Genomic DNA, 12759 nt, shown 5'->3' with positions numbered 1-12759 from the left:
GAGTGTTGATCGAGTACTCACTCAATGTGAATCCAAAAGATACACCAAAAATATAACGCCTACGATGATTCGCCCAAGACAGAAGGGAATCCATCAAGAAAGAGTTGGCCAAACTACTCGTGGTGGATTTCATAAAAGAAGTCTATCATCCAAAGTGTCTCATCAATCCTGTCCTGGTGTGAAAGAAAAATAACAATGAGTGAAGGATGTGTGTCGGCTACACAGACCTCAACAAGCACTATCCAAAGGATCCCTTCGGGCTCCCTAAGATTGATCAAGTCATCGAATCCACAGCTGGATGCACCCTACTCTGTTTCCTCGATTGCTACTTGGGGTATCACCAGATAGCGCTCAAGGAGGAAGACCAGATCAAGACCGCGTTCATCACCCCATATAGAGCTTTCTGCTAGACAACAATGTCTTTTGGGTTAAAGAACACATGTGCTACCTATCAATAGGCAATCTAGGAGTGCTTCAAGAAGAAGCTACACCGCAACATGGAGGCGTACGTGGACGATGTGGTTGTAAAGATGAGAAATCCCGATGACCTGATTGCGGATTTATCTGACATGGAGTTATGGCACAGGACGATGTAGTCTCGTGGAAAGACAGGAACTAGTCGAAGATTAGAAAAAGTACTCATAGTAATAAGAGTAGAACTCGTTTAGTCGAATCCGACTAGTTTTCTTGTAACCAACCGACTTGTAACCCTGCCCCTGGCAATATAAGGTGAGGCAGGGACCCTCTCGAAAGCAATTCAATCCAACCAACACACAGGACGGAGGGTATTATGCTATTCAGTGGCTCGAACCTATCTAAATCGTGTGTCTACGTTTACCTTCGAGTTCCTGATCTCGACGAGCCCCACTAACCAAAACACTAATTCGGCCACCCCCTTGGTAGGTTGCCAGGTCTGAACACCGACACCTCCTGCACGGTGAAATGGGAGGAGAACACCCTCTCGATGACGTCAGTGTTGACCTCTGCCCTTGCATAGCCAGGCAATGACCGCATTGGCCGAGAGGCACTCCAGCTTGCGCTCCATGTTGTGGGTGGCAGAAGCCACCGCAAAGGCCTCCCCAAGGCGCGTTGCTGGATCTCCTTGCCGAGCCATGGCTGGTTGCTGTAGCGGCGGGCATTTGGTGGCGTTCAGTGGTGGCGGAGGGGGTGGTGGGGTGGGCTGGGCAGTTCTGCTTCTCTGGGGGCACTGTCGTGCTTTGTGGCCGGAGCGACGGTAGTAAAAGCACTTCACCGGGTCTCTGCAATCAGCAACAAGGTGGTCTCTACCAAGATAGTGAAAACATTTACCATTCAAGCTTACCGATAGGTTGCTGATGCTTGTGGCCGAATGACTTTGGCGCTTGGTGGTTGGGCGAATTGAAGATGGTGTCGCATTGAATTCCTTCCTGCGCCACCAGTATGGCTGTCGCGCCGGCCTCCACCCTTCCACCTCCACTGCGTCCTCCTCCTCGCTCTGGCTGGGGAAGCGAGGTTCAGTAACGGCAGGGGAACGGGCAGTGCCGGCCGGTTGGGGCAAAATTGAATGCCCCCCCCCGCTCCATCGACAGGACGTGAACCGGTCTCGGAGGAGGAAGCAGTAGTGAATGCGGATGTAAGGCAGGATTTGCTGGGCTAGCTCTCTAGCAGGTGGTAGGGCGAGTGATGCTCGGTGGGTGGGGATGCAATAAAGCAGAACTGCACCCGCTTGGCAAGTTTGAAGGTAGCGCACGGCACAGCTGAGAGGGGCAGTGAAGGGCAAAATGAAGGGTCCTACGTGTTGACGAGCAGTTGGATCTACCCCACTATGATGGATTTGAGGCGGGGGCGCAGCGGGGGTGACAGCGGTACAGGGCAAAGACGGTGGCCTCCGGTGGCGTGAGATCCACGGGGGATGATTTGTGGGGCAAACGGGAGCGACTAGGCTTGGCGTAGGCAGATCTGGGTGCAGGGAAGGTGTCCTAGCCGGCGGGGAGAGGGAGGATTTGGGCTGGCGGCGAATCTGGGCTCGGTGGCCGTGGGGGCGAAGCGAGAGGTTGGGGAAAGAGAGGCCATCCTTGTTGCATGCTATGCTAGACTTAGCCCGTGCGATGTATTGCCAATAGGTTTTCAAGATGAGCGTGAGAAGTTCTTATTAAAAAAAGGCGCAGGGTGAGAAGTCAATATAAAGAGCTCTATAAAAGGAGATCCAACATTAGTTCTTACTGCGATGGGTGGATGAAGAGCAAAGAACTTACCCATGCCACCTCGGATCACATTCCAATCAATAAAAACATCTGGGCCCTTGTGTTCTCTTCTCATTTTTCTGATGTACACAAAAGAATTAAGGGACATTCTCGATTCTTATTTTTTTTAATTTAGGAATAGAACATTAGCACCTCATTCCTCATATGCACATAATTAGTATAAATACAGAGAGGGATAACTCATGGTCCATCACCTTATCAATGCAATTGCTAGACTAGATACTTTTATTAATGTTCAATCCATCTTGAAATGTAAGATATTCTAACATTAGACACGTGTTTATAAGTGGTTGAGGGTAAATTAGGACTCATTTTATTAATTAAATTGTTACACCTCCTTTTTCTCTCATGGCTTATCTTGGGATTGGTTAGTTGATACCTCTGGTGACAATATGCATTAATGGCCTAGATAAATGGCTAATCAATTCTGTGACTTACACCAATCAAAGACTATCCACTATGCTTTAATCGTTCTATAGATTATATTGCGCCATTGATACTGAATAAGGAAATCGATATATTATATAAAAGATGAATTTAACATTTACTCCCTCCATTCATTAGTCTCCGTCGTATTTGGCTTGGGCACGGTGACCAATTTCGCGAGCAAGGAGTCCCGATTGACAATAAATCCGAAGCTTTGTTTTACTGTGCCGGCGTCGGTTGATTTACCGATAAATTTGCCGCTAACCGCGCTCCAAATGTTGTTACCGTGCTAACAGATCACGTTTCCTTCTTTTTTTCTTTTTGCCGCGTCCTCCATCGGCCGCCCATCTCTTTCTTTCTCTTTCTTCTTTCTTTAGCCCACCCGCGATGAAAAAATTGGCCTCCATGCCTCCAATTTTTTGCTCCTGCATTCAAATTTTGTAGCCAAATTTTTTTTTGCCACCATTGTCTTTCTTTTTCCTCGGTGTGCCATGTTCTATATAAGCCGGTCATGGTTGGCATCCTTCCATCTCTCTCTGTCTCCGATTTAGAGATTAAATAAAACCAATGGTCGGGTTAGAGATCGACTTAAACGAAGAGCCACTAGAATCAGTTGTGCCCATAGATTGGGATGATATAGCGGAGTGGGATGGCCCTGCTCATGAACTCGATTATGACATGGTTTGGGATGAAGGAAACCAAGGTGATCGGTTAATCATGATCTTCGATGTGCTAGGTGCTTCCTTCTGTTTACCATCTCTAATTTTCTGTATATGTGTTTTATGTCATAGGTGATGAGCATGAAGAAACAAAAGTGGAAGTAGATGTCGATGCCCTGCAAGATTTAGTAACTGGTGCTGGAGATGGTGACCACGTGGCTTCAGGGGCTGCTGATAAAAATGAAGGATCAGGTGATGCCCTGGATCATTCAGTAAACCGATTATGTTTTTTTTGAATTGCAGTCGGCTTCAGAGTTCATGTTCCTGCATTTGTTTTCTGTAAAGTGCAATAGAGTTCATGAAGGTGATGCTGATGGAGTGCAGTTACCTAAACCTGCAGCCGATGGTGTGCAAGCTTCAGGTATGGTTATTCAATCTGCTTTTTCAGTTAACTGTAATAGGGTTTTAGTGAAGTGCACTAGAGTTGTAGTGACCTGCATTAGGTTGATTTGTCATACATGTGTCAGTGCTATTCCATACAAGCTTTAGTAATTGTTTTCGTACAACTTTTAGGTTCCAATGACAAAAGGAGGAAGTACTATCCGGATGATCTAAAGATCGCCATATACATTGACTTGTTGTCAAAAACTAATCCACCTATTCTTTGCCATGGAGTTTCAAAATCAGTAGCTGAAAAATTTGGTGTCCCTTTAAGAGTTGTACAGGCCATTTGGAAAAATGGTCAAGATGGTGGCATACAAGGAATTGTGAACAAATATTCTAAGAATTGTGGTAGGAAACGAGTAGAAATTGATTTGGAAGCCATAAAAAACATCCCTCTCAAGCAGCGGTCAACCTTTCAAGACCTCACTAATGCTTTAGGAGTGAAGAAAAGCACTCTTTATAATCGTTTCAAAGAAGGCTACTTTCATCGTCACACTAATGACCTTAAGTTTAGTTTAACTGATGAGAACAAAACTCGGGTAAATATTGTTTGTCCATGATGAATGTCTATCTTTCAAACTCATGTACAATGTTGTTTACATTGATGAAAAATGGTTCTATAGGACACGTAAGAACCAGAAATATTATCTGGCCAATGATGAGGAAAGACCACAATGTACTGTTAAAAGTAAGAATTTCATAGAAAAGGTCACATTTCTAACTATGGTTACAAGACCTAAATATGATGCAAATGAAATTGCACATTTGATGGTAAAATAGGGATTTTTCGTTTTGTCAAGATAAAACCAGCAAAAAGAAAGAGTCCAAATAGGGAGAGAGGTGCCTTGTAACTAAGGCAATGGTGTCGGTAACAAAAGATGTTAGTTGAGACTTTCTGGTGAACAAAGTTCTATTAGCATTGAAGGCAAAGTGGCCAGCGGAAGAAAGAGGGATGCCAATCTTCATCCAACAGGACAATGCAAGGACCCACATCAACGTAGATGATCCAATGTTTGTGCAAGCCGCCGAAGCTGATGGTTGGGACATTAGGCTAACATGCCAACCTTCTAACTCACTTGATCTGAACGTCTTGGATCTTGGATTTTTTTTTCCAGCAATCCAAGCATTGTTTGAGAAAGGTACACCAAACAACATTAAAGAAATTGTCCAAAAGGTGGATGAGGCATATCAGAACTACCCAGTGGATAGATCGAACCGAATTTTCCTAACCCAGCGGGGTTGCATGATGGAGATCATGAAGCATAATGGCAGCCAGCAAAACAACATCTCTCACATGAAGAAGAAGACTCTGGAGCTGCAAGGATGTCTTCCCATTACTTTGAAGTGCCCTTTGCAGCTTCATAATCAAGCCATGCAATTTGTCGGTACTTAGAATTGTTTTAGGCTAGATAGAATTAGGATGGAGTTGCATTGTCAGATCAGGTTCAGGAATTAGACTTCATACTTGTATTGTCGGATTCATCATAAGACTTTGCATTGATCTGCTAATCTCAATTTAAACTTGTTTGCACTGTTCATCATCACATAACAAGCACTAAAATTGATCAAAGTAAGAATACTAAAATTACAGCATCCAGTAGCACCACTTAACATACATTAAAATTGATCAAAGTAAGAATACTAATTATTGCTGTACATGTCAGATTTTTGTGCAATCCAAAACAAAGTTACTGCGGCATCATTGACATCCTGTTCATGATCTCCATACAACCGAGGAAGGCAGACAGGGAGCAACAACTTAGAAAACTTGTCCCTCTCCTTGTCAGATTGAAATTTGCTAACCTCAATGCAAGCCAGCTCCAGTAGGGCATCAACAACGACATCAGGTTCATCTCCTTCGGCCACGTCTCCTTCGACCATGGCCAGTTGGGAGTCTCCTTCAGTCATGTCTCCTTCGTCGCATGAATCCGGCGCCCTGTTCACACCACGAACAAGCTTCTTTACCATAGGTGATTCCTGTTGATCCTCTTCTTCTTTGTCGCATGAATCCGGTGCCCAGTTCACACCAAGAAGGATCTTCTCATCGGCGGGGCCGACCTGACCATCCATGGCTCAAGACGCCACTATGGTGCTGAGGCTCGACGATGGCTTGGGGACTCGATGGCGCTGTGTCGCAGTAACGGAAGAGGCTAGTTGATGGGCAAACAGAGGAAACGTCGGATACGTATAAGAGATAACGGAAGGAGCGGCGTACTAACGACTCCGCAGATGAAATGCCCACGCTACCAAGAAAACCGGGATGAGAAGCTAATATGACGGAGACTAATGGAAAAAAGGAAAACGCTTAGGCGACGGAGATAAATGAATGAGGGAGTAATATTTACAGCCATGAAAACAACCTACAAATTATATGGTTAAAATTCGCAATCCACCTTAACATGAGAGCAAAATAAAAACAGAGTTGAAAACTACAAATAAAGTTCAGGATAGAGGGGACGGTTTTGCTTTGAAGTCTCGACAGATAATGAAGTGATGAATAAGCAACTACTCCGTGGAGAACATGATACAAAAGCGGCGAGGCTACCGTTTCCACTGGGCCGGGGGAGGGGGCGGTGCAGCCTCAACGCCTCCCCCGTATTTGGCAGCTTGCGCCGGTCATCAAAGCAATCTTCTCGTGTATGCGGTTTTGGTCGATACAACTTATTACTTGCCTTTTTCTTCGTAGATTAAACAGAAGTCAAATTATTATTAACAAGCAAAATTCATGACCTTAACAAAGCAAAGTAAGCATATCATGCTCTTGCACCACAAGTTGTGCCAAACCAAGCAACTTGCATTATTGATTCAACACACAGAAAAAATCATGCAGTAGATAGATGTAGCCATCGCAATAACAGCAGTTGAGATCTTTGAAACAGTGTCATAGTTGCAGTAAATCCTGAGACCAGACCATGATCCCCTGACACTGCCTCGAGGGAACGTTGCTCTCTACTCCGTCGAAGTAGAACTCCTGAAGCTCGGCGCGCCGTCGCCGTCGCCGCCGCCCCCGCTGACAGGTTGGTCGTCCAGCGGGGCGAAGGCCGTGATCGCGCCTCCCTCCGCGCCGGGACCTCGTACCAGGCGAGGCGAATCGAATGCGAAACCGGCGAACCGCCCGTTGGATCTCGCTCGAACGGCCCGCTCCTGCCCCATCCCATCCGACGGTTACGGGGCTCGGCATCGCGCACGCCAGTAGGACGGGGACGCCGGGCCGCGCACCGGGTGCCCCTGTGTGCGCTGCGCACTCGCGTCGCGCTGCAGCCCCACCTGGTGGCCACCCTCTCGCGTACTCGGCGAACGGGAACCGGGCCAAGGCAGAAAGCGCCCGGGAGCGGCGGGCGGCAGAGTCCGAGCCGAGCCGAGGCCCAAGCAGTCGCCGCACGCGGCCACGCGCATCGGCACCAACCCAAAGTTACACGACATAGGGGGGGTGCCCTGGCGGGGGCAGGGCACCCCCCTTCCGGCCTTCCCCTGCCTGGCGGCCTCCCTCCCCTGCCTCGTTCGCGTTCGCGTTGGCTTGCCTTTCTTTTCCTCTCGCTCTCCGCCTCCCTCGACTCGAGCCGCTTCCTTCCTCCACCCACCACCTGACCTCCCCCTCCTCTCCTCCTCCTCCTCCACCTCCTCGCTCTCACCCCCGGCACGAACGCCGCGCGCCGAGCGAGGCCAGCGGCCGGAATGCCCGCGCAGAAGCGCCCGCTCCCGTCGTCCGCCTCGCCCGGCCCCGACGCCCACGTCGAGGATGAAGCCCCTGCCGCCGACGCGGACGCCTGCGGCGGGGGCGCCCGCCGGTCCCCAAAGCTGGCGCTGAACGGACCGGAGGAGCGGGTCGGCGGGCCGCGCCAGGCCAAGGACCGGCGCCACGACGGTAGTACCGGGCTTCTCGACCACGCGCCGCGGCCCGCCGACGCGGGCCGGCCGTCGCTCCTCGCGATGCGCGTACGCATCGCGCGGTGCTGTTTGCCTCTCCTGTACGGGAGTCGCTGAGCGCGTGCTTGTCTGGTGGGCTTTGGCAGATTCCGACGCTGACGACGAGGAGGAGGAAGGAGACGGCGAAGGCGGAGCCGGCGGCGGGGGCGACGACGACTGCGACAGCCAGTCGTCGCAGAGCGACGGCGAGATGGACGAGTAAGTGAACCGCGAACCGCCCCCTCCCTTCCTCTCCTCCGCTCTCCCCCGCCTCCTCCGCCGTCGCCTGCTGCTCTGCCTCCCGCTGCGATTCGGCGTCGTCGTGTCGTCACGTCCCCGTGCGGGGTGATGGGCTGATGGCTCGGCGGGGTGTTCGCTTGGGCCGCCGCCCGCCAGCGGGAGGTGTCTGGCGCAGCCGCCAGCGCTGGCGGTTGGCGGCGGCCGCTTTCTTCGCATGACGTCGGCTCGAGCGCTCCCTTCGCCTCCTCGGCGTGGGATCTTCGTGCTGCGTGACTTGCGTGCCGGCTCGGGCTCGTCGTGGCGGCGGCGGCGGGCCACCCTGAGTTGTTCTCGTCCGGTCGTGCCGGTGGCTCAGGCGGTGGACGCCTCGTTCGTGCGGCGGCGGCGCAAGTGGTCCCATCACCGCCACGGCCTGGGATCTTTCCGTAGCATGCATGCTTTCGTCATGTCGCACGGCTCCGGAGGTGCCGTGCTCGTGATGGCAAATGGGGGGCGCATCCAGGGTGGATCGTCGCTTGCCCAAGCTGTTCTGCCGGAGCCGCCAGCCACAGCTGAATCGGCACTCTTGTTCATCGTGGTTCAGCCGCGCACTGGAACAGTCGCTATTCTTGCTTCTGAATCCTGTACGGCTACGGCGAACTCTTTCCTGTGCCTTGCTGCTAGCCTGACCTCCAGGATCGCAATGTCTTGCCATGCATAGGCGACCGTGTGAGCCTCCTTGCCAGTCTGCCACCCGTGCACCCGTGTTCGTCATGTTGAATGGGTTTCGTGGAGACGCCGTTCTTTTAACATCTGGTTCTGGAGTGGCATTCAAGCTCATTCATCCCATGTAAGATCTTCTCGTGGGGGTTATCAATCATATCACAGACGCCAGGGGTCTGTTCTTCATGTTTCCAGCTGTTCATGGCTTGAGTTTCGTTTTTTCAGTCATGGATTGTGCCGTCAAGCTCTGAATATCTGGTATCTTGTTCTACTATTGCTATCCCCACCCCCCATGACTGTGATAGGACTTACCCTGTTTCGGCGCCTTAACTCATGTGGTGCACAAGCTTTTCTTGTTCTTTTGATATGTAGCTATGACGACCTCTCCATCAGCTGTTTTCATGTTTTTCCTTGCAGCTGAATTTCATAAAGTTAACTGTATCAGAATTCTTACATATTTACTTACCCTTTTCCCCATTTATACCCTACATTTGATACTTGATTACTGTTATAAGGTGCAAATTAGCTCCTCAATTTCTGTGAGATCAATGCGGTTTAGTCACTAGCGAGTCTCTTTTGCTATACATTATTCAGTTCAGATAATTCTGTAGCACATTTCTGGTGATATCCTATTTACCGTGGTTGGCTCTTGGATACTATTGGTTTATTGAGTCCACCAAAATATATACTAGAACACATTTTCTTCTGCTTGTGAAGTATGAGTCGGCAAGCTTAAGAGCCCTCTCTGGGGTCCAATTACTGCTTTAAGTGCTAATAGTTTCGATTGCCTGCAAATAAAGAAGTGCTAATAATTTCCAGCTCTTTTCATCCTGTCCTGTGATTCTCTTGTCCGATTGTGAACATCACCTTCTTCATGTCCTACCTGTGTAAATGATCTTTTCGTGAACTTTGTTTTGCATACATTGCAGATACATAGTTGATGTGGAAATGTATAATAAATACTTATCCTCACTATTGTCAAAAGCTTCATACTGGTACCTAAATGTTTTTTTTTCTTCATACAGGTTTATACTTGTGAAACTAATGGATGTTCGGAAGGAAGTGCAATGCCCTATATGCTTAGGTAACCATATGCTTCTCTACTTGCTTTCAGATTCAGAGTTCTTCTGACAACTTCACTTGCAATTGGATATAGATGTTCCTGTTATCTAGATGTGAGGATATTAATAGTATTTGCTACAAAGATGAAACTAATGAATTCCACAGGTTACATGTATGCAAGTATGTAAATTGTTAAATAAGGAGATGTATGTGGAACCTCTTTTCTACTTTCAAAAAAGCCAGAAAATTGAATCGTGATCTTCGCATTTTATGATTTCTTTTCCATAAGTGGCACCTAGCTGGTCTACATTAGGAATTTCATTTGTGAAATTGTAAGTAGCGTCTTTGTGCAAAATATGCATACCTGATCATCTGTGTCCCTCTTATGGTCCTATTTTGCAGGCATTATTCGGAAGACAAGGACAGTCATGGAGTGCTTGCACCGGTTTTGTAGGGACTGCATAGATAAATCCATGCGACTTGGGTATGGTCCCATATGTTATTTGTCTAAAATGTCCTGTGCCAGTGTCATTTCTTAAAAAGTGGAAGCCTAACATGGCTTCAGTGTCAAGCCTAAAAATACACTTTATTTTTATGATAACTTGAGTGCAACTTTCCTTTTGCAGAAATAATGAATGTCCAGCGTGCCGCACTCATTGTGCAAGCAGGCGTTCCTTGAGGGATGATCCTAACTATGACTCTTTAATTCTGGCTTTGTATCCAGATATTGATAAGTATGAGGAAGAGGTATAAGTTCTCCAGTAATCGCACTTTGCTTTCTTTGGTTATTCTGCTGCAGTGCTTCTAATTTGTTCGATACTACAGGAACTTGCTTTCAGCGAACAGGAAAGAACCCGTAACAAAAAGGTAGGCCTATCTGTCTGTCAATCAGCAGTTCATTTGAAGCTGGAGGGAAATGATTTCTCTTTGTTGTTTGGCATTTTTGCTCTTGTTGTTATTTACATTGGCTTCATGTCTCATGGAAGATTCAACAATCCATTGCTGAGACATTTCGGAGACAAACAGAAGCACTTGTGAAGAAGCGCTCCGCTGCAAAAGCACCAGATGCAGCTTCTACAAGAAAGACTCGACGGAATATGCGGTCAAGGAGGAGAGGGCGAACTAGTTCTCCTGACATTGTCCCAACTGATTTTGAAGATGAGGATAGAGAAGAAAATGGTAATGATGGAAGCAAGGAGTCATCTTCTGTTGATGACCGCTCCCCAGAAGTAAGGCCGAAAAGAGCTCGGAGGTGGCCCGTGCCACGGCGTTCCCCTGCTAAGACTATTGGAAGCATGGACAATGGCATTGAGGATAATGACGACTCAGGAGGTGCTAGAGACTTGGTGACTGCTGCTCCGCTGCGCGGAGAGATGCTCGCATGGGGGAAAAATGGCACCCGCAGCCAAACCCGGCATGGCAATGCCAGTGGGTCCAGTGGAAGGATGGCCAAAGGTGGCCGTGTTGCCAAGTTGGTGGATCAGCTCCGTAATGCTGATGACTTTGATAGTAAGGTAAAAAGAAAGTACATTACATGCATGGGCTTCTAATTTCTGTTGCAGTTTCCAATTTTGCTTCAGAATGTTCATAATACTAATGGACTGACAAAAAAGTTGGTTAGAAAGGGTGGCCGAGGTAGAACTTGCACGAAAAGTCCATGATTAGTCGATTAGGTCTGCTGAATACTGTGTTTCTTTCTTTGCAGTTGAGCTTGTATCTTGTCCTGCTTCCACTTGATGGACAAAGTGTGCCTAAACTGGAAAAGCCCTACCTCAGTTGTCAGCCAACACTATCTGTTCAGCATCTCTGCCAGGTATTTGCTTCCAGAAACTTGTTAGTTCTGAGCAATTTTAGTTTACCAGATGAATAAGCAAAGACCCTGCATCTGGATCTTTGCAGTTTGTTGCTCTTCAGCTGTCTCGGCAACCCAAAGAAGTTGAGATATACATTAGGAAAAGCTCCATGGATGCATCTTTGTCAGCCAATAACACCTGTAAAGACGAGATAAAGCCGGATCAATCTAATGGTTTGGAAAGATTGTGGGAAGAGAAGTCTCTTTCAGAGCTGTACCCTTCGCTCACCACCTGTCAAGGAGATCTGGTATACTCAATCTCCAAATTACTGCCCAACCACTCTTGCATCTATTTCATTGCTGCTTCTTTTCTAACTCCAATGCATTGTTTTCCCATCTACCCCAGGAATTGCTATACTCCCTGAAAGCACAAGGACAAGTGTAGATCAAATTTCTTCACCAGTTTTCCTGCACTATCTGCTTGATCAATCGCCTCGGATACCATGGTCTGCAAGGATCTTCACCTGGTGGAAGCTTTGTACATAAAGCATTCGATATAGAAAAAATGGCGCAAAATAGCCTTTTATTTACCGTTGCCTGTTTTAAATCTGCTCTGATAAGTTGTGAGATATGTAACCGGCTCATTGGTTAAGAATGTATGGAACTGAGTAGTGGCAATCTGAAGTTACTGAACAGGCCAGACAAGTGCCTTGAGTATTTGTTGCGCCCAAGTGGAACTGATTTAAGTAACCGAGCAACTCTCTTCCCAGCTAATCTGTGGCTTTGCTGCCGTCATCTTGTGTGCTGCGTTCGCGTAATCCATGTTGTCACTGCACGTGTCAGTGGATTAGATTGAGTTGTTAAGGTGACAATGCTAAATTACACGGATAGAGGTATAGCTCGTAATATCTGAAGCTTTGTGGGGTTAATATCGGAATTTTGTATTTTTTTTTAACGCGAATAGACAGTAGAGTAGCATCGGCCCTGAAAAGTTCAGTACAATAAAGTTCACGGTCGTTGCTTGACCTGTGCGAAGCTGACAGAGTATATAACAGGTCACGTTGCTCCGCAGTCCACTAGCCTTTCTTCGATGCTGGCGTTTCGGTCAGCAAGGCCAGACCAGACCAGACCAGACCAGGGCGCCCGAGTTCAAACTGTCCAGTGGGGCCCAGTACCGCGCAGGCCACGGTACGCCGAGATTTTTTTTATTTTTGTATTTTTTCTTTTATGATTTTGCAGAAATAAATAGCCGATCCAAAAATTTGCAGAAATAGACCCCTATTGA

The 12759-nt window shown here is 47.8% G+C and overlaps 1 protein-coding gene across 1 annotated transcript; it reads left to right on the top strand.

The window, feature by feature from the left end:
• Positions 1–7238: 7238 nt before the first annotated feature.
• Positions 7239–12248, top strand: LOC101761584 (putative E3 ubiquitin-protein ligase RING1a). Its single transcript, XM_004961566.3, has 10 exons — positions 7239–7637; positions 7786–7897; positions 9646–9704; positions 10085–10166; positions 10309–10429; positions 10508–10549; positions 10669–11196; positions 11388–11495; positions 11582–11782; positions 11881–12248. The coding sequence occupies exons 1-10, from the start codon at positions 7448–7450 to the stop codon at positions 11917–11919; spliced, it is 1482 nt and encodes a 493-aa protein (XP_004961623.1). The 5' UTR covers positions 7239–7447; the 3' UTR covers positions 11920–12248.
• Positions 12249–12759: the final 511 nt, after the last annotated feature.

This window comes from Setaria italica, chromosome III, assembly GCF_000263155.2.
Source record: "Setaria italica strain Yugu1 chromosome III, Setaria_italica_v2.0, whole genome shotgun sequence".
Lineage (NCBI taxonomy): Eukaryota > Viridiplantae > Streptophyta > Magnoliopsida > Poales > Poaceae > Setaria > Setaria italica.
This window is presented reverse-complemented; position numbering and strand designations above follow the sequence as displayed.